At 40.1% G+C, this 22,336-nt stretch overlaps 3 protein-coding genes across 3 annotated transcripts in view; all 3 read right to left on the bottom strand.

Moving 5' to 3' along the window:
- VIRMA (vir like m6A methyltransferase associated) overlaps positions 1-22,336 on the bottom strand; it is a 696,173-nt gene that overhangs the window by 623,060 nt on the left and 50,777 nt on the right. The gene's annotated exons all lie outside the window — the stretch shown is intronic.
- Positions 1-22,336, bottom strand: part of RAD54B (RAD54 homolog B) — a 70,731-nt gene that overhangs the window by 43,359 nt on the left and 5,036 nt on the right. The gene's annotated exons all lie outside the window — the stretch shown is intronic.
- FSBP (fibrinogen silencer binding protein) lies at positions 405-7,594 on the bottom strand. The gene is made up of 2 exons (XM_049826328.1): positions 6,209-7,594; positions 405-1,916 (listed from the first exon to the last, which is right to left on the bottom strand). Exons 1-2 carry the CDS (start codon positions 6,577-6,579, stop codon positions 1,391-1,393), a joined length of 897 nt encoding a protein of 298 aa, XP_049682285.1. The 5' UTR covers positions 6,580-7,594; the 3' UTR covers positions 405-1,390.

The raw sequence follows: 22,336 nt of genomic DNA on the forward strand, positions 1-22,336 counted from the left end.
AGCAAATTTGGGGAAACAGTGGTGACAGGAGCAACAGTTACAAGCAGCCACAGGAAGAAATATTCTTCTTCCTATTGCTTGGGCTCTTTCTGTTGTTGGGGCCCTCTGAGATGCACAGGAGGAATTACATCTCCTTTGTTCTCTCTTCTTCCTTGATGCTATGCTTCATTTCCTTTTTTTGTGCTAAAGATTAGAGGAAGGAGAAAGTACTGTTACAGGGAATAAGAAGCCAGAGGTCTAAGGCAGTTGTGGATCCATTTGTAACAGGCAGGAGACTAAGAATTATGAAGAAATGAATCATCTGGGACTTATGCTTTCCAGGTATTTTTCTTTCAGTTATGAACGCTCATCATAACTGCAGAGGAAACAGCTTCTACTAGGACAGACAGAAGAATCAATTTCTTTTTCATTTGGGGCTTTTTATTTGAAACTAATCGAAAGACCAGAACAACAGCATTTATAAAAGATACCCAGAATGACAAAGAATCTTCTGTTGATTTCAAGTCACATGTTACATACATACAGAAACTATTTCATTTCAGTAACTTATAGTCATAGTGATACTGATCAAAGGCACCTGCAACTGTCTTGGTTGCACATGCACTGTAGTAATTATGCATGCAAATGAGGAAATTAGACTTTTTTGGGGGTTGATCACCAGTATAATTACTATAACTGAATATACGATCATGGTAACTGTACACACAAATTACACATGCATGCAGCTTTAAAAACCAAGCGTTGTATTCATTGTTTCTATTTTGATAACGTCCTATGGAAACACGCCTCCACTGGAAACAATAAAAAGTATTAACTTTTAAAAACATGTACATTTATTCAACCATCTACTGAACATTAAAAAAATATAACAATCCAGTAATTTTGTGTTCCAAGCCGATATATCAGCAAAGTCTCACCTCTGTCATAAGATTTACCAACCTGAAAAGAGTAACATTTAAACTTAGCCTCTTACTCTTCTTTTTTATATGTATTTATTAACCTGTAATTTCATTAAGATATTAAAGGATAGGTGATTATTTGAAAAAATAATGCATATGATCAAAATTTTTAAAAAGAGCTGAGCTAAATTTCCATTAGCTCATCATAACTCTTAACAGATTTAAGTGGAATTATTTTAGAAGTTTGAATTTTTATCAACCTAAACACTTAAATATACAAGATTTAATTATACTTCAGCCCAGAAGAGTTGGTGCATTCAAACCCATACAAGGTATCTTTCTAAGGTACATAAACAACAACATGTAAAATATGCTTTCATCTCTCAAGCCCAGGTTTTGATCCATCCATATTAACATAAGGAACAATTTTGCTGGGGAAAAAGCATTTATTAATAAGTATTTCAAAGAATATGACAGAAGTAATAAAATATTTAGATATTGCTGTATTCTGGCAGATCACGGCGTAGTCGTATTGCCTTCAGCTTCTCTACTTTGATTTTTGTTCGCAACAGTTCTTCTTCCAGTTGCTGCTTTCTTTTCAAACCATCCCTTTTTTCTTGGACATAAAGACCAATTTTTCTCTGATTTTCTAATATTATTTGATGCTCTTCTTTCAGCATTTGTAACATCTGTGGGTCATAACCACACATTGGTCTAAAGCGTTCTCCAACCTCAAGCCTAAAAAACTCATCTCTTCTTGGTACAGGAGAGGGAGACATCATCACTCTCATATCAACTGAAGATACTGATGTTGAAGGAGACCTTTCCATAATATGTACCAGCTGGTGTTCTTCCTCTTGTTCTAAGTTCTCATTTTGCTGTGAGTCTATAATCAAAGAAGGAGGAGGTTTGACATCCTCTTCCGACTGCAACTCCATCATGACTGTCGCAGGATGGTGATCCAACATTGCCTGTGGTGAACTGGTACCAGCAATTGTTTCTTTATCGATACTAGCACTAGAACACACAAAATCATATTTAAATAATCCATTAAAAACTATTTTTAAAAGGCGTAGCTGTAAGTAACCAAAGCTTCATTTGAAATACTACTGTGCTATCTATGCCTGGGACTTCACTTCATTACATGAACTCTACCTGTACTCCTCCTCCTTTCCACCACATACATACACAGCCCTGTCCTACTTGGATTCTATTGCTATAAAGGCAGTACAGCCAACAGAGAACTATCCTGGTAGGCCCATCTTCTGACACTGGAGAATCAAGAGGGGCTATTAGTGACAAATGAGAATAAAGACAAAGCAGCAGCAAGTCATGCAAGTGACAAAGGAAAGAGTTGATATAATATATAATGTGATTTTTAAAGGCCATTAATTTAGATTGAGTGAACTGTGGCAGAAACATTTCCATCTCCCAAACTTATTCATCTTGTCCTGTTCTAATGTGTTCCCTGTTTCCGATTCATGCACCCGAGTATTTGGGGTTTTTTTATGTAAAACAATCACTGAATAAAATTACACAAAGAGCCTTGGGAGAAGAAACCAGAGCCCAAATGATGACCCTGCCAGTAGATCAGGGAATCAAGCTAATCCTTGCTCCTTCTCTTTGAATCAGTGATCTCAGTATTTTTCCAAAGCTTCAAGAGAAGACACAGAAATATTTCCATTAAGAACAGCCTATAGTTCTGTGCATTTCTTTTTGAAAGTACAACGCCCACTTGACTCATCTGTCTTTGTGTAAACCCCTGAGTCAGCAGCACCTCAAATCATGATTTGACATTACATTGGCTTTGATGATAATAATGGCTCAAGCTGTTCCTGCCACTTCTCTACCATCGGTTGTGTTTGAAACCCTACACTTCTGCACATCACTCCTTTATTCAGGCAATGGGTTTTTTAAGCCAGATCAGCTTCCTGATCTATTTTACAGTACAGATCTACAAAGAATACTTTCAGCATGACTGGGAAGGCAGTATAGTGTAACATGGGAACACGAATATATTAACGTGGTACCGATACCAAAGACAGTGCATCGTCACGGCCATGACTGTCTAAAACAGGCTATAACTGGTGGTTGCAGATATGAGACATTCCCCAACCCTTGAACTGAGCTACTGCTAGCAGCTAAAGACAGTGAGTGGATCCATGATTAATGTAACATTCACAGATGCTCCCCAACCCTGGAGGACCTGAGTTGCTGTCTATTAAACTGGGGGGTGGGAGCTGTTTGTTTACACTTTTTAAACTCCTTGTGAGCCCTACAATCCACAAATTGAGAAACACTATCTGATTACTAAAACACTGTCCTGGTTAGCAATAGCTGTGGGTTCAAATTCCCAGAAGCAAAGGAGAAATTTAATTTGTACATCCTATTGCTTGTGTAAATGCACTAACTCCTCAATCAAAAGGTGGCATGATCATCTCTTCTGCACCTCCCATGGTCTTCAAAACTCTTGGTTTAAAAGAAATAAGCAGTCACAGTTGCAATTTCCAAAGGACCCACATCTAGCCTCCCATCCATTAACCAGGAAAGTACATTTTTTAGAATAAAAGCATGCAAGCTTCTCAATACTCAATTGTAAAAATGTTCAACAGGGTCAGAGCAATATATTTTCCAAAAATTAATCCTGTCAACCACCCAAACTATTCTAACTAAAGGTTTGGGGTTTTTTTACAAAAAAAAAAAAAAAGTCCATCTGAAGCAGATATTGAAAATAGACCTTTCATCTACTCCCTGAAGAAAATGCCAGGATAATCTTCATTCTATTGACTGTCTGTTACCTGAGCTGCCTATAGAGTATCAATTATATCACCTTACTCCCTCCTCCTCATGCCACAAAGCTTCACTTTTTCCTATATACCTTTTTCTCACATTCCTTTTACTCTTCTCACTGCGCATCAGAAGTATTATCCTGCACACAAATTTTCACTTGTTTTCCCCAGTGCTGACTGTAATTCTGGGTTTCCCCCTCTTCACAACCGCAGCTTCTAATACAGCTTCCCTCCTTATTTGCTGGCTCCTGGCCAGCTTCTAGCCTGAGAAAAGTGGAAACAACCAGCAGGAGAAGCAGGTCATTCCGACAAAAGGAAACAGAGAGAGAGCAGAAAGAGAAAGTGGGAGAGGTTAAAGAGAAGAAAGATAGGTAAGATTTAGTCTAACATAGACTAGATCCTCCAAACCGTGAAAAATCCATCTCTTAAAGCGTAATCCACACAGAACTAGAAAATTACCAAATCTTCAGGTAACTCTGATGAGGCTTTTTTTTCTTTGTCTTAGAGTCAGTTTCTTAAGAGGAAAACAATTAGACAGCAAAGAGAGAAAGAGGGAATTGAGAAACAAAAGACCCGCCTGTATGGTGGTTACTAATGTTGTTTCTGACAACTTGACTGAAAGAAAGACAAACAACAGTTACCACAATTGGGGGATGGTGTTTATAACCCTGCAGGCACCCATGATTCACCAGGTTTTGTTTAATCACAGCAAGCTAGAAATTGCTTAAAGGTGCGATTAAGAATTCGGATTCATTGTAAGTTGTATTTCCCTCCTACAAAACCTAAGCCATATCCTGGTGAGATAAAACCCAATATAAGGTTTTGAAAATTAGGGTAAAATGCAACTCAGAGTTAATATTGGAACTATCAAATAATGATGTATTTGGGCAGGGAAAAAAAAAAAAAATCTTTTAAATTATATTCTTTTCCATCAGCATACAGTGTATTGGCTGTTCCTAGGAACAACCATTTTGGGTAAGCAGTAATCAAGTCAACGTTCCCAGAACCATAAGGGACTGCAAAAAATGTTTAAATTATAGGAGACAAACTATGGAGATCATTAGCTCTTAATCATTCATGAAAAGCGTCAGTGCTTTTTATAAGCCGATCTACAAACCAAAGTTCTCACACTATTTTTTTTCCCCTCCTTACAAAAGTTGGTAGTCAAGACACTGCAACCTTTATTAGCGCAATTAAAAGCCTCGTTTTGTTCCAGAGAATTCTTTGGAACGGTTCCTCCAGGGGCATTCACCAGGAGCAGCAGCACAGCCCAGTTGCTTCAGACTTCTTTACGCAAAGGACCCACAACAGCATATTTTTAGAGCATCTGGCATGTTGGGATTTAGACAATTGTTACCATTCAGTTCAACCAGTGGCACCATGAATCCAATTCAGCGTGTGTGCGCATGCCAGCTTTTCTTAGAGTGTTACACTGCTGCACCGACTATCAGTATATCTGATTAAAATACAGAAAGTTCACTTCCCATTAATATGCTTGGGAAAATAGGAAAAATCAGAGCTTTCTCAAGGTTGCTGGGGAGCTATTTGACTTCTTTTTCCCTCCTCCCTAGCTTAGTTTTTGTATGTGGAGGAACCAAAACCTGACCCAGGCATTTTTTGATCCCTCAAGGACCAATACAGAACCAGCAGAGTGTTGCAAGTCAGATATGAGGGGCATTAGCCAGCTGTGGGAGAAAGCCTGCATGCTGCCTGCCTGTATTATGTCTGGCTCAAATCTAGACAGTGTGTCTCACTTTACTGAGCAGTTAAAAAAAACAAAACCACCCTACAAAAAAAGAAAACTTCTAGTGCTGTACCTCTGAGTTTCTGTCTATTTAAACTACCTAACGTACAATATGTAACTGCTTGGAATTTAGACTGCAATTAGCCTTGCTCCAGTTTCAGGGAACCACCGTCAATACAAGAAAAGTATAATTTAAAAAAACAGTTGCACTCACAAAGGCACTGTGGTGTGGGGAGTCTTTTTTTTTTTTTTTTTAAAGGATTGGGATCAGTTAAACAACATGCAAACATCAGAGTAAATAAGAGAAAAAAGGTGTATGAGTAAGGTTTCTTAGCTCTGTGAACTAACTTTATCAAAAATCTTATATAAACTGGTAATAGTTCCATATGTTGCAAAATGACTGCAGTATTACCTTAAATGGAGGAGAATAGCCATCACTTTGCCAGTGTTTGAATAATCTGCCTATTAAAAGGTAGGGGAGGGGTAGAGGTTGGAGCTACTATTTCTCTTTGATTCTCTCTTAACCCTCACTTTCCAGAGTATGACAAAGACTCTGAAACAGGCTTTGAAAGAGAGCTGAAAGAATGAATGCAGTGCTAAGTCACCATAAAGCTTCCCATAAAACAAAAGCAATATTATTTTGCCATTGTTCCCCATTTGGGGATTTTCTCTGCTACACGTTTCCTTTAGGAGCCTGAACACAAGCAAAGCGTTACAGAGTAGATAGGAGGCGCCATAATTTTCATTCAGTAACAAAATAAAAAGAATCGTCTCACCTTTGAACACCGCTCCTGTCTCTTAAACACACATTGGAAATCTGTGGAATCATCTCCACAACTTTCTTGGTTGGCTCGGAAATGCTGCTTTTACAATCTGAGTGAGTCTCCTTTTGCTGCAATAGCTCCTGTTTGGCATATTCTTTGAGCCTCTTGTACAGCGTGCGCAGGCCCTGTGCAGTGCGAGGAGGGCGATCTACTCCGATGGCATTGTAGTTATCAGCTATGATATCCCAGCATTTGTTTTTTTCCACTATTACAGAATGCTTATTGGTATGTTCCTCGAGAATTTTAACGTATGGCTTCACGAGTTTTAGCAAATCGAGCTTTTCAGATAAGGTAAAATTAGAAGATCTGGCCTTCCCAACCATTGTTATCTTTGAATTAAGGAAGCCGTTTCTGAAGCCACCATGCAGTCCCTAGCTCTGCTCAGCTCTTTTTCACAAACAGAAAAAGATCAGGCTTAACTAGGCTAGTCTCATTTAGGCCCACGCCTACAAGGGAGGGTTTATTAAAATTCCTTCAGCTTAAGCTGACGCAGGTTCAGGAAATCTGCTTAAGCCAAGCCTGACCTACATAAGGCTTCAGACTGAAGACGACGAGAAGAAACAAGCAAAATACACTTTTGTACGAAGAGGCCAGACATACGCAGGATTTAAAAACATAAAGGTTTAAAGATTAGCACGTTACCCAGCTAAAAATTACCTAATTTAGCTTGAGTAACAAGCTCTGACACATCTCCCCAGCGCTCTCACACGCATCTCAAACTGAAACCGCGCTCGAGATGATTTTACATGTAACGACGTCCCCAAAAACGCAACAATTGCTTTGTGGAACGCACTGAGCGTTACAGGGAGCGGGAGGCGAACGGCAACGGCGGCGGCGGGCGAGGGCGGCGTGTGTAGAGAGCTCCCTGACAGAGCCCCCGGCCGCCGCCGCCGCCGCTGCCGCCGCCGCGCTCCCCTGCGCCATTTGCATAATGCTGGTCCTGCTGTCAATCAGGGGCGGCATATCCTCCAGCCGGTTAGGTTACACTCAGGCGCGGGCTTCGCAGTAAAGCTGAGCTTCTCCTGCACTTGGCAGCCCGCTCCAGCTACCTACACGGGGGCTTCTTAAAGAGGCCGCTCCCCTGGGCGGCCGAGCCTCCGCGGCACGGCGAGCCGAGGCGAGCCGGAGCAGCGACGAATCGGCCTTTTATTACAACTTGGGCCGGCAGCTGTGCCCCGCGAAGACGCGGCTGCCTTGCAGCGCCTGTGTCGTCGCCCTTCGGCCCAGCGCCGGGGCCGCCCGCAGGAAAGGCTACGGTGGGTCGCGGCAGAGCTGCCGAGTGCGTTACAGCCTGTGGGACACTGGGATTCCCCTAATAGCCACCAGGAAACTACCTGCTCGTACTACAACACTTCCAGGCGTCCTTTCGGCATAAAAACCTGATTCTTATTAACGAGATGCGCGTGGTATGTGCGTGCATTTCTAATATTCGCTCGGAAACACAGCACCTTAAGCCAAGCCCTCACATAAAAACACACCCAAGGCTCTAAAGTTGCTGTGGTCCAAACCAAATCGGCACATCGGAGAAAGAGGAAAAACCCGCGGATGTCAGCAAAGGTGCTCTCAAACACAAAAAAACACCCAAAAACTAACTTTGAAAAATGACATCCACGACTCGGAGTCCGGAGGGTGGAAACAAACACCATTTGGGATAGTAGCAACAGCTTTCTCAAGCTTAACATGTTCAGCCTTGAAAACAAGGGAGCCTTAGAAGGGGGGTGAAGGAAAGAGAAATCTAATTATAGTTTGAAATATCTTAAGGCTATAAAGATCTAGGTATAAGCTTGTTTGCTCTGAGGGGAAGAAACCCAAAGCAGACACAAGCCATATTCAAAACAAGAAATTCAACCTAAACAAAGGGAAACTTCTAACTGCTAAAAATCAATTAGCATTTGGAATAACAACCACGTTTGGAACCATTTCTGAGTCTTGGCTTGTCCGTATCACCTAACAAAATTGCAACCAGTCCACTTTGCTGGAATTGCTTTCAAGCCAAGATTAAATAAAGCATTTTATAGTCTGAAGCCCATTACACTACAATTTGAGAAACAAAATACTCATGTGGTTAGAAGCACTGTATGAAAACCATCACTTTTGAAGACCTAATCCTTCCCTATTTCCCCACACTTTGCAGTTTACTAACATTAAGAGTAGAAAGTTGCTGGTTATCTTTTTTTTTTTTTAATGCGCTTGGTTGTTCTTCAGTGACTGGGGGAAAACAAACAAACAAACAAACAAACAAATGTGCCTCAGATAGTTTAGGCTCTGGCAGTATCAGAATTGAGGAGTCACAGGCAAGCCTAAACTGTACCCTCTGCTGTTGAAGCAGCTGTGCAATGCCTCAGTCTCTTGACTTGTTAGTGACCAAAAGAAAGAAGTCAGTATTAGGTTGTGTGATTAAAGGCTCCTCCCCACAGACACAAGCAGCACAGATGAACAGTGTCAGGCAGAGGAACCCCAATAACCCAAATGAAAGAAACTGAGCCCTCAGTCTGGCTGCTCCCAGGGCTGTCAGCAACACGAGCAGCCCAGTGAGCTGGGAGTGAGGCCCAGACGGAAAAATCCACAGGAGAGGCTCTCTGGATCACCTTGCAGACTGAAGGAGGGGGTTACGGCCCGCTGAGAATGGGACTCGTGAGGTGCCAGGAAGAGTATTTTGGGATTGCCGAAGGCATAGTACAGGATATTTAGAGGAAGAACCAAAAGCAAGAAAAGGGAGGGATGAAAGTGCTTTGGGACAGAACAAGCATAGGAAAATATTGGGGGAAAAAAGGGATAAAAGGGGCCACATGCATGTAAACAGGGGATGCTCAGTACGGTTGTCCAGCCATGCCCTGTGCCTGATCACTGCAGTTTGTCCTATCTTCTTATTCAGCTACATTTGTAACCATTTTTCTGGGTGAGGGGAATCTCTACTCTGTGTGCCGGACTGTGCATGGAAGCCTACATGCCAGCAACTGGAGTTGTACCACAGGTCACAGGGGCCCGGCTGCTTGGGGTGCCAGCAAGCAGAGGCCAGAGCCCACGCACACTGCGTGGGTACCTATGTCAGTGTTTGATCGCTGGCAAACACCGAGCCGGACTAGCCAGCAAGTAGTCTTGGGAGCCAAGAATTGGAGCAACCATGAGTCTGGGCCAGATACTGGAGAGACCAGAAGGTCTGAGATTTGGCTACTGGAGGGACCAGAACACTGGGGGACTGGCCACTAGTAAGGTTATGAATCCGGACCAGCTGCCAGAGAGACCCAGTGTGGGTTTGTGATGCCATTGGGAGACCAGGGGATCCAGGGACCAGCTACTGAGCAGAATAAGAGTCTAAGGCCACTTGCTGGAGGGATCCATATTGTACACATATGTATTTTCCACAAACAGGCTTTCCTCCCAGTCAGCCAGTGAAGGGAAGGGATGAGGCCATGGATGCTGCTTGTGTTTGCGTGGGTGCTGTATTTTCTGTATGGCTGGCCGTATATGTATGTATAGTGTGTACACATGCGCATGTGCCTGTTGGGAATACACCCTTGTGGACCTGGCCACATGATGCTACAGCAGTCTCCTCTATGCAGGGCTATCCTAATGTAGCAACTCCTAATATAGACCTATCTAAACTTGTATTACTCTATCACCTTGCTGCTTAACATTGCTAGAGACACCAAGTTTCCACACTAATGCAATTACAGCAAAATACCACTACAAAGATTTCTTTTGAGCAAGTGCCTAAAGGAATCAGTCTGAATTACATATTGTTCTGCAGGAGTGTAAAATAACCCTTGTAAAAACGAAGCTGGCTGCCAACCAAGATTTTTCCCCCCCTTTTTTTTTTTCTTTTTAAAATAGCTCTGCTCATCAGCCTGAGGTCGTATCAGTACTTGGATGAGAAATCATAGAAGGTGAGAAGCATGGATATTAATGTTACATATAGACTTCTTTGAGGTAAAACAATAGGTGTAGTTCCAAGGCAACTACAAAGAAATGTTGCCACAGTGCACTCTTCATCCTACACCTTCCACCAACACTAGCACTTAGGTAACACAGTGCACAGCCAGTTCAGGGAGATGATCCAGACACAGACTAATCAATTATTTATTTGGGGGGGGCTAGCATAAACAAATATTTAGTTTAATAAATGAATAATTGCTTAAAGTCAACATAAATGTGGGACATTGCCAAAACAGGAATTTCTGCCTCCCCCTAACCCTGTCATGTTCCTGCCCCTTCACTGTGCTGATATGGTGACAAATGGTCACAATATCTTCTGAGCAAGTCAGATCAGGGAACTGTCTGCAAATTCATCATTTTTTTCAGAGCTGGGCTAGTTTTAACCACCAGCAGTTCCCTGATCCTGTAAGCCACAGGACAAGTAACTCTTACAAAAGAAATACATTGAAAAAGCTTCTTCAGATTCTATCTGGATCATTTTAGGAATATGGTTTGCAGTGCACCTACAAAAACCTGTATTAGCATAACTGCTGGGACAGCAAACCACAAGCAGGGAGGAAATTCTGGTCACTGCTGAAGAAAACAGCCACACACACGCACCCCTCACATCACTGCCTTCTATGCCTCCTGTTTTAATCCTATGCGCAAGGTACAGCTCATTTTTCCTTCATATTTTTAAGGTGGAATTCACTAATCTACTCAGAAATCTGAAAAGGTAAAAGTATTGGATTCAGCATTTTTCTTTACATTTGCTTGATTCTTTCCTTTTAAAAAAACCCAAATGCTTCCCAATTTAAATGTTAATATTTAAAACCCCAGTTTTCCAGTAGATGAAATCTTCGCATTTGGGAGTTCATGAAAAATGGGAGCTGTAAGCATAGATCATTTTTCTAGGGAAAGGAAAGTCAGCATAATGATTCAAAAACCAAGCAACAGCGCCTTGCTAAGGTTGCAGAACTTCAACAGTTGGGAAGTAAGACTCAACAGGTAACAGGTAAGTTCAGGTTTTGCTGTGGAAAAGTCTAGAATTAATACCAAAGAAATGATACAAATAGTGCATCCTGGAGAGCTATCAAGAGATGAATGAATCACAGCTGTAATACAGTCAGGGATTAAAGTAGCCAAATGACTATGAATTGCTGACAAAGCTCCGTGGGCCCAAATTTTACAAGTGAAAGATTTGTATCATGGCCAATAACTGCATCAACTGGCCCATGTAAATTTAGGCACGTTATGAGACAGAACACCCTGTAAAGGAGAATGTCTTAAATCAGGAGAGCATCTTGGATGGAGGGAAACGAAAGATCCTTTATCACACAGAACTGAGGAAAAATCTCTCCATGACAGACTTAAAAAAAAAATTAAAAAAAAAAAAAAAAAAAAAAAATCACTGTAAGGTACATGATTCAAAGCCAAAAAAAGAGAATTAAGCATGCCCAAAGAAAAAATGTGTCTTGAAAGATGCAGTTTGGATCAGACAGCAAACTTGAATGTTGAAAGGAATGACACCGTCTTAAGTGTTTCAGGCTGGGACCTTCTAGTGCAAAAAATACCAAATCAACAGATAAAGGATTGCTAAACTCTGTGAAGGTGCTCTGCCCACAAAGTGGAAGCCCCAGAATAAATCTGAAGGACATCTGTTCTTACTTAATAATGTGCAAGCAAACTAGCTTTGCAGAGACCTGGGTTTAGCATTTGCAATCACCTAGGAGCCTGAAAATCTTAAGAACAAGAGGATGATGATGAGATTTGAATCAAAGCTGAAGTGAAACCCTGATACCCCTATGGTCATGAGAAACTGTAAGAAGATTCAGCAGCTAGGATGGGGTATGTTACATATCAATTAATATACTGGGATATACTGGCAGCAGAAACATTTGGCAAGTATTGAGGCAGTTGCTCACTCTTGCAAATGAATTTGGCAGCTGCATAAGATGACTTGAGAGTGTCTATAGGTAGTAAGGACTGCAAAAGTTCCATTAGGTCATCATATAGTCCTCTTTACTGACACGACAGCAAGACAGTGCCAAGTCATTTGATCTGCCTGTCTTAAGAGCCTGCTGCAGCAAAGGGTGGGTCAGAAAGTTTTCAACTCCAAAGATCTCTCATAGGGACAGTAGTTTCATGGGTAATCTCAAAAACTAAGGGTTGCAGGCATTATTCATTAAGGAGATGGTTGAGGATGACAAACTTTGTGAGACAAAGTTGCAAGACAACTTCCCCTGGAAGCTACAGTGCTTAAATACATTCTCACCAGACTTTTTAGAAATACTGTCAGATCATTTAAGTTGCATTTCAAATAATTTTCTAATTTCACTTGACTTTTTCCCCATCTTCATCAATACTTTCAGCACCAATTTTGCACTTTCTTGTTCTTATCCTTGCTGTACCTGAACCTCTCAGACCACTCCTTTCCTTTCTCCTGCACAACTATTTCTAAATATTTCTAAACCCGTATCCTGCATTGGGCGTGGGGAGAACAAAGGAAAGCTTTACTTCTTTTTTTTCTGCATCTACTTCATTGATCACCATATAGCATGTATTAACTTCTAACATCTAACAGTTCTTGCAACTGCTGCAAGAACACGGGTGCATGTGCCTCATGACAAGCACAGAAAATGCAGACATGAACAATTATTACCTTTACACCACTCTCTTGAAACTAGCCTGAATTACACATGGCCTACTCCAGAGCTCTTATTAACTAAAATTCCAAGCATAAAAGCTAACTACACTTCCGTCCCCTCTGCTGATGTAAGGCATTCTCTCAACTTTTAGCCCACTGAAATGGGAAATATTCAACTTAGACAATTAAAATGCCCCCCATGCCAAATTTTAAAGAATTTGTCTTCATCTCAGTCTGACATTCCAGGGCCCACACATTCAGATCTGTAACCATCATTCAAACTAAGTTTGGCTTAAAGCTACAGGACTCTAAATTATAATACTGAGTGACTACACAGCACCATGAATTAGCTCTTCACTTTATAAGTAACGTTGTTAAAAAAAAAAAAAAAGTTAAGAGCACCATTCTTTACAAATTCAGAAGTGTGTCCAGTTCCTAATACATGCTTGTATCTTCTCTGATCCTTTCTTCCAACAAGCTTTTTGATGACTGATCAGAAGCAGCTGAGAAATACAAAAAGATTTTAAAGTATGATTTTCTCAGGATATTTTGCTTAAATTCTTAAATCCCCATTAGCAAGATAGCTTCTAAAAAAAAGAAATGGGGTAAGAGAAGCCAAGTTTCTGCAATTCTCTGATCTTTTCATAGAGAGATGAAAATTTTGGAGATTATGCTTTTAAATACTGACCTCAAAATACTTCCCCATGTACTATTCCCTGCATTTGACATAGGAGCAGCCTTCTCCATTCTTCTAATTTTGCTCAGTGGATATTTTGAGGACAGGGAGATAATAATCTTATCACTATCTTGTTGATTTTAGGAAAGTCATATTGTGACAAAGCTGCTGTTACAGGGGAAAACTTAAGGCCCAAAGCCAAAAGCTGGGACTGAATTCTAGTTATGCTGGCATGGCAACAAAGGGGATCCAAACAATGTGCAGAGCCACAGAAAGATTTGGCAACTGTCTTTGAAGGGATCCAGGCCAAGTCTGTAATAATACTCACGATAGCTCAAAAAGATCTTCCAGTTCCCTTCAGTAAGGCATTTCTTGTCCCTCCACCTGATAGCTATATTCTCTCCATCTTCCCTTAAATCCACCTTTGTATCTATTGGAGACAGGAAAGCTAGGGGGAAAAAAAACCAAAACACCAACCCAAACCCCCACATACCCCAAATTAGGGCTTTACAAAGGGTGGGAAAGGGGAAAAGAAAAACATCTGATAAAAGAAAAAAAATCTGATAAATTTAGAATAGCCATATATTTTTCTTTTGCCCATCTTTACTCTTTACACACTCACAGCCTGACAATAAATTTTGATAATCAGGAAGAAACTATGTGTACAGCTTCCTCAGAATGAATGAGGAAACTGAAAGAATTATTACTGCTAAACCTGAATTCTTGAAAATAGTCTCTATACAGAGTATTTCCTAAATTCCTCATTTTTAAAGTTCTGGTGTTAGATAATTTCATTTTCTATATATTGCAGACTATATGCCGTGTGTTTGCATGCAACTCCCAGGAGCTAAATTATACTAAATATATTGGGATAGTATGTGTATCCCAACACATCCCCTGCCACGCTTTGGAAAGGGGAGTTCTCTTTATATCTGCAGTTTCAAAATTAGGTCTCTGTCTCTGCACAAGAAAGAGTATTTAATCTTTATTTCTTGTTTACAAATTTTAATTTTCAGTAACTTAACAAGTTAAAGAAAAATGCATAAAAGATTATTGTCTCTACATGGAGCACAGCTCACTTCAATAGTGGATATATCACTACTCAAAAGTAAAGAACCTAGCAATTTATGTTTTTTTCATTGTAAGGAAGCAACAATAGTTCCATTCAATAGGCAAGTTTCTACTGCAAAACTTTCACTTTAATCCCTCCAACTTTTTGAAAAATGTTTAATATCTTGCATCTTGCATAATATAACTCTGTTTTTCTTTATTTTCTGACCATGTAATACCCTTCTGATTTCTGGTTTCCTTCTTCTCTCCTTCATTGTCTCCAATGGTTCAAGTAGACATATTAGAGCACACTTAACTAGGACAAATTAAAAGTATATTTCACTGTCAATGTGTGAATATCCTGGTTATATCATCTATCATTACAGAAAGCCTACTTATTCACATGACAGCAAGATATGATCATAACAAACTATAAATTATGTTGTACTAACTGTGGAAATATCACACAAGAATTACGCAAGTCTGGATTTGTTTTACAGCAGCCTATTATACTGCATTGCAGATGGCTACCCAGTCCAGGAAACCAGCTTTGCAGTTGCTGAACTTTATATGATATGTTGCCTTTCGTAGTGAAACTGGTATAAGTTCCTTCTTCCCATATCAGCCTTGGTTGCTAATTCTACTCAGCTGGTGGGCAGCCCAGATTCAAGATGAGTAACACTGGTTAGGGATGTGAACTTCTTCAACAGGCTAGTGTATCACACAAGCACACTACGCGCTTTTACTTGCTTTCAGTCTATGGCAACTGACTCCACGTTACCTGACTATTGCTACAATCCAATAATGGTTTCTCCACTGATAGACTTTAAAACTAAAGAAGTACGGAATTCATGGCTGCTGCATTTGGTGCTTCTGAGCGCAGAAATAAAGCCCTTGAGGACAGTGTTCTGCTCGGTACATAGTTCTGGTCACTACCACACAGAAGGTGATGAATCTATAAGAGGAGGAAGCCAAAAAAAACCCCAAACAACCCCAAGAAAACCTAAAGAATCATTAGAACAAGCAATGTCAGACTAAAGAACCTCTCATCTTTTTCTTTTGTTATTGTTGGTTTAAAAGTCCTGAGAGCTTTGAACAGTTTAAGATTACAGTAGTAAAGTTACTTTGCTAAAATGCTGTTCCCTGCTTTACTATCATACCATCTCCATACATAACTGTAAACAATGCATGACCACAGCCAAAGGGAACTCCGAGTGTGCATAATCAGCTGGGGAAATGCTAGGGAAGGTCTTATGCCAGCAGCAGAGTAGAAGACATAATCCCACATTCCAAGCAAGAACACCAAGCAAAAGGTGTTGTCCTCAGGAGATGCCAGTGTCCCAAAACTGCAGACCAGAAAACACAAGCCATCTAGGACTAAATAATCACAGAAGTCTCGGCAACAAGTTCACCTGCAACATGTTTACTGCTGGGCAGTGGGGTACTAGGCCAACAGGTGACAATTTGCACATATACCCACCATGATGGATGTATAAATGAACACTTCTGGAACCAGTGTCAGATCAGATATATGGACAATTTCTCTTCTGATACATTTACATCAATCTAGTTTTCTTAACCAATCCCCATCTCCTGAGATGAACTGATCAAACAGGTACAGATGACACCTAAACAGTAAAGAAACTATCCTGAATTGAAAAAAAGCTTGTCTATAAACTTGTCTATTCACTATTATAAACTAGTCTGTCTATAACATTCCAGGGAGAAGGAGGTCATTCTAAATCATAAAGAGCTAGCAAAGTAATTTGATACTATTTTGAATAAAAAAATTACAAAAAAATTTACAAACTTGTAAAATCTAACTTGCAAACAATGCAGTAATAAATGATTTGCACTCAGGCAATCAGTAACACCTTATTTGTACTAAGGTGTACATGGTAATTATTAAGACCTACAGATGTTTATGCAGTATCTTTTACCCAAAGACTTAACTGCTTTACCAGCTGTTTATAAAAGCATTTGAAAGGCCCACTGAACCACAGCTGTACGTGCAGCTCCACTACTAAAATAGACAGACAGTAAAAATAGCCTTGACTGGACTATCTTTTCCAGTTGAAGCTGTGAAGTGCAATAATAGAAATGAATGCAATAACAGAAATTACAATTAATACTTCTACTTTTGCAGATATCCAAGTAATTCTAGCGATAACATGCTTCATTATGAGATGTCAGGCTTGAATGTTTTTAGTTGTATTATCTAGAAACCAAAAGTAGGCAGTTAGACTGAAATTGGACAATATGACAAATCCTGAAAACAACATTTTTTAATCCTCTGATTAAAAGTGATAGGCAATTGATTGCTACTGTCACAACTGAATGAAAAGTGGATTTTCTCTTATAACATTCAAATTAATTGGTTAAGGGGTTTTATTCATATGAAGTGACAGAAGGTATCAGACTAACCTGTAGCAACATTCTAGAAAGCTGAAGGAGCCAACAAAAATTCCTATTATGAAAATAAAACTGACTTAAATGAGCAAAGAGTCTAAACCTTATAGACCAATGTACTCGGTAAACATTAACACCCCAGAGAAGATAGAGAAAATACATTCAAAGCTATATGCAAATAATAAATACAGTTAATACCATAGGCATGAAAAACATTCAAAAACATCTTTTGAGAGGCATAGGATGAACACATTATCCCTGTTATGAAATAGTTACAATCTGTTTTCATTGTTAGCTCAAATATAATATTTGAGTATGACTTCCGACAAAGTTCCTCTTGGAAGACACATTAACAGATGTTAGTGATGGATGAAACAAAGTACTCCTGAACCAAAAACCAAACAGGAGGTGAGCTGTAACAGAATAAAACTCTATACCCAGCTTTTCTGTCACCTGCGTCAGGTTCAAACAATGAAATCTCAGTCCACCTAGAATGTTGTGTCTAAGTATGCAGGTGAAAGACCTATTCACTTCCACACACGAGACAGTAAGGCCAAAGGAAAAAACAAAGCAACATTCTCCTGGATTAAAAATACCAACAGAAAGCAAGCTGCAAACTCAGATAATAAGCATAAATTAATTATGTATGTTTTATATAAATTAAAAAAATACATATTAAAAACGTTAAGTTGTGTGGTGGTGCATTTCTTCCCCTCTCTCTGGGCTGATCTACGAATTCAGGAAGTCTCGCCAGGCCTTAGCGTAAGTGTAATGAGTTGGGTGGTTAAGCATCCCTTGACCGTATCAGGAACTCTTGCATGGCTCAGACAGGGAGTTGTGCTGACCATTCCAAGGACTCCTGCTGCCCAGCAGAGGTGGGGGACGAGAGTAGAGATAATTAGTTTTCTCCTGACAACCTTGGGACATATTTCAGTCCTCTCCTTACAGCCTTGGAGCATCCCATATCTGAATCTTAAGTCATTCTCTGACAGCCCTGGAGCCCTTATCTGAATAGTAACTCTTGCAAAATGGTACCAGTGCAACTGGAATTCTAGTAATTTGCTGATGACTAAAGCCAATCATCTCCCAAACCTATAAACAGTGGTACTAAGTGAGACCCTCTGAGCTCTCCTGGACCACAGCAGGCTGCATCCAGGATCTCCCTCTGAGTGGGACACCTCTCAGAGCTTGCAAGCTGAAAAGTTTGCGAAGACTGGAGGTCTGTTGCCAAAAGCCAACAAGACTTGGGCCGATACTGTCCGCTCCTTGAGGCTCAACTCTTCACCCATTGAGAAAGATGCTAAAGCAGCTGATGTGAATATTTTCACTGAACTCAAGGGGAATTTTTAACAGGTATGCCTCTTTTACCCGCTTATGTATCTCTTAGTGTCTTTATGCATGTGTGTGTACTAACCTGAATATTTTATAGCAAGTATATTAAAAATATTGCTTTTTAAATCTATACTTAAATTACTGTTGTGAACTTTATTTGACTGTGAATGAATCTCAGGCTGCTATTATAATCTCTTTGGATATAAACCATTGACTATTGACTGAGACTAGGAGTCGATCCAGCTGCACCTAGACTCCGACAGGAGTTTAGAAAGCAAGGGGGTCTTCTCTGAACCTCGTGACTCAACGGGAGGATCTCCCCAACTTTTTCACATTCCCAATCTCTGTACAAATCACGAGAAAGCAATTCTAACTTGATTTTTCTTTGTATGTTTCTCTTTTACCCTACTGTGTCTTTGGTCTCTGTATACATAATTTTAGTTTGATTCTTACTTTATTTTCTTTTGTGCATTTCATCCATGTAATCCAAGTAATAGAGTGAACCTTGCCATCGAATTTTGTGAAGTCACACTTTTATTTAAATTCCTGTTAAATCATTTTTACTAACACCATTGGAGGCAATTCTTTAAGCAGTCCAAACCACTCCATTTAGTGACAAGTTGAAAAAGGCAATGTAAGTAAAAGCCTCAGTTCTGGCAAATCCTGCTGACTAGCAACACTGGGAAGATACCAAGTATAGTTCAGAGATCTGCCTGTCTGTTTTTTCTTCATATTCAAATTATTTGGATTTTTTTGTTATTGCTTATAGGTCCTCAGAATGTAATGAGGACAAGTAGAAGCCAAGCACCTTTAAGAGCTGCAATAATATCCTTCCAAACACATTTATGATTTTGTTTTCAATTACTGTTAAATAGTTTAGGAATTTTAAAGTAACTTTAATTTTTAAAGAGCGTCCAGACTTATTTGATAAATTCTCTGGCAGCATGTGAGGAAAAGTACTAATGACAATGTCAAATAAATTACCTCCCCTCCACACATCTGTTGTCAGTGTCAACAAGTACTATATTCTGAATACAAAACAAAGGTACCATAGAGATTGCTGTTCTCTTTGCTTCTTAAAAACAAGCAAACACTGATTCATAAAGCAGTCATAAAGTTAATTTTCCTACAAAGATATATATTTATGGAAAAACATCATTTTCCAGTCTTCACAACTCATAATCGTGATCAGTAAACGGCATGTTGAATAGCATGTTCAATATCTTACACCTCAATTTGAAATTACAACACATAGGTGGGTTTCACTCAACAACAGTTGCTAAAATCTTATGAAAACATCTTTAGAAATATCTCATTTTGCAGAATTTCAGAGTCCCTTACACTTTACTATTATTAGTGAAATTTTAGGAAAAAGTTTATTTTGAGAAGCAGCCTAGAAAAGCAAGTATTTTTTTAAGCCAGATATGCTATAATTTTTAGATTGATGTTATCTAATCAAATCCTTACTTGTCTACTCCAGGAAACAGACACCATGTGTCAGATAACAAGGCTTTTTTTGAAAGAATGCGCAGCATTTTCAGGGCTGGGTTTCAGAAAGATTAGCTTTATGAACAGTGCAGTTGTCCAATGGTCCACAGGTGTTTCACAAGAATTATAATGGAAACTGGGGTATTTATTTACACATTCCACTGCTGCACTGGAAACCCAAACACAGCAGCTTTGAGCATGATATAAAGCTAACAAAGAGTTTATCATCTGCATTAAATGACATGGAGACAATAAACCAAATTAATGCATACACACAGACTTTCTCAATCTTTAAATTATTTTAATGCCCCTTTAACAGAGAAGTCTTCTTTGGCTGCAGAGACTGGCAGTCAGATATAATTCCATTACAATATTAATAATAATAAAAAACCCAAACTGACTCTGGCTTTCACAACTGGTTTCCATTACTTCTGAATTTCATACCAGAAACAGCTTTAACAAAACAATTCCTTTTCACACAACAAAGGAGGTTATGGTTTACACAATCTACGTAATTGCTACATTAGCCGTAATGAATAGCAGACAAAAGTGACGTAAAGGGCAGAAGCTGTCTTGGAAAATCCAAGTTATCAAGAAATTACTTAAGATTTAATGGAGCCTTGATGCAGGATTGTTTTCACAGTACATCACCAGTGAACCTGATGACCATAACTAACACTGACATTAGATATCTTTATTTTATACCACATTTCATCATGACTTGCAGGTTAACCCCATTCTACAGACATAGAAAGGCCTTAGCACAAAATGGCTTGTTCAGTCACTCAGAAAGGTAGCAGCACAACATTAACAAAAACAGCTCAACCAGTCTCACTCCACAACTTTCTGGTTATTTTTCTGAAGTCATCACAGAGAACTCATACCAGCTGCACCCAGAATTCATGATACTGAAAAAGCATTTAGTATCTTTTCCACTTCACGGCACTTATTATTGGGAAGACTACTGATTTCTCAGATTATTTTGGAAATAAATCCACTATTTATCTTTCAAGTGCACTGCTAGACAGAACCAGCAGACACAGATTTTTGCAGATGTACCTATAGGGAAGCAGGACCATTAAAACAACTTGTCCCATATACACTGAAAATTTCTGCAAGTATGAGCTTCATCAGAAGAACTGGAAGTTACAGCATGCAGCAGATAAACACAAAAGCTGTGAGACCAGAAGGACTTAAGACATAAAAGGAGGCTGAATTTTCCCACATTAGCTCTGCCAAACAGAGTGCATATACTGTGGGTCACATAACATGATAATGGCAGCATCCTCTCAGGGCTATCACAGAGGACCAATCAACCCCATTTTCTGGGGGTGAAACCCAACAAGAAGAGTCAGTGGGAACAGCTCTCCAGAGCACCTTACAGAATGAAGGGTGTTGCTGCCTACTAGGGCCTGGAGCTCATAAGATGCTAGAAAGGGCATCTGGAGATTGCACAAGGCTTATAATGAGAGTTTTGAAGGAAAAAAACCAAGGACAAGCCCACAGATGAAGGTGGTTCAGGGAGGAACAAGCACAGGAAAATAAAAGGAAAAAAGCAGCCACCTTTAAACAGGTGACTGGTGGGTATGCTTGTCCAGCAATGCACTGCACACTATTGCCACAGTCTGTCCTATCTTCTTATTGGACTACATTTCTAATATTTTCCTGGGTGAAGGGATGCTATTCTGCATGCATAAATGTGTACAGAAGTGTACGTGCCAGCAGCTGGAGCTGGACCATACACAGGTCATAGGGCCCAGGTACCTGATGTGCCAGCAACTCATGCATACTGCCTGGGTACATGTGTCAGTGTGTGATCACTAGCAAACACCAAACTGGACTAGCTGGCAAGTAGGATAAGAGGCTTGAGAGCCAAGTATTGGAGCAGCCATGAGTCTGGGACACACATTGGAGAGACCAGAGGGTCTGAGAGTTGGCTACTGGAGGGACAAGGAAGTCTGAGTTACTGGAGAGACCAGGACATCTAGGGGTTGGCTACTGGTAAGTCTGGCTACCAGAGAGACATGTTCGTATGTATACATCTCTTGCACACAAGGCAACTGGGAGACCAGTGGATCCAGGAGCCCACCACGAAGCAGACTAAGTGTCTAAGGCCAATTAATGGAGGGACCTATAGTGTGTTTTTATCTGTGGCAGCGCAGCTCTGAATAGCAGCAACTGAACTGAGAGCTGTGGGCCTTCGTGGTTCATACACCCACGTGCCCGCAGCTGGGATGTCCAACAAATCAAGGAGCCAGCTACTTGACTGAGCGCATAAGATCAGTTACTGGAGGGATCTATATTCTGTGTGTGTGTGTATCTATATATAGATATATGTATATTCATTTATTTTCCACAAACAGGCTTTCACCCTGATCAGCCAGAGAGGAGAATAGGACGTGTCCATTGGCCCTGCTTGTGTTTGCCCAAGTGCTGTCTGTGTTGGCCTATGTTACCAGCCATCTGTATATGTATATATGTATTGTACATATGTGTGCCTATTGGGAATACGTGCTCAGCCTCACTATTGGCTGGACCCTGGGACACAGCTATGGCAGTTTTG

This window comes from Accipiter gentilis, chromosome 2 (assembly GCF_929443795.1).
Source record: "Accipiter gentilis chromosome 2, bAccGen1.1, whole genome shotgun sequence".
In the NCBI taxonomy this organism is placed as follows: domain Eukaryota; kingdom Metazoa; phylum Chordata; class Aves; order Accipitriformes; family Accipitridae; genus Astur; species Astur gentilis.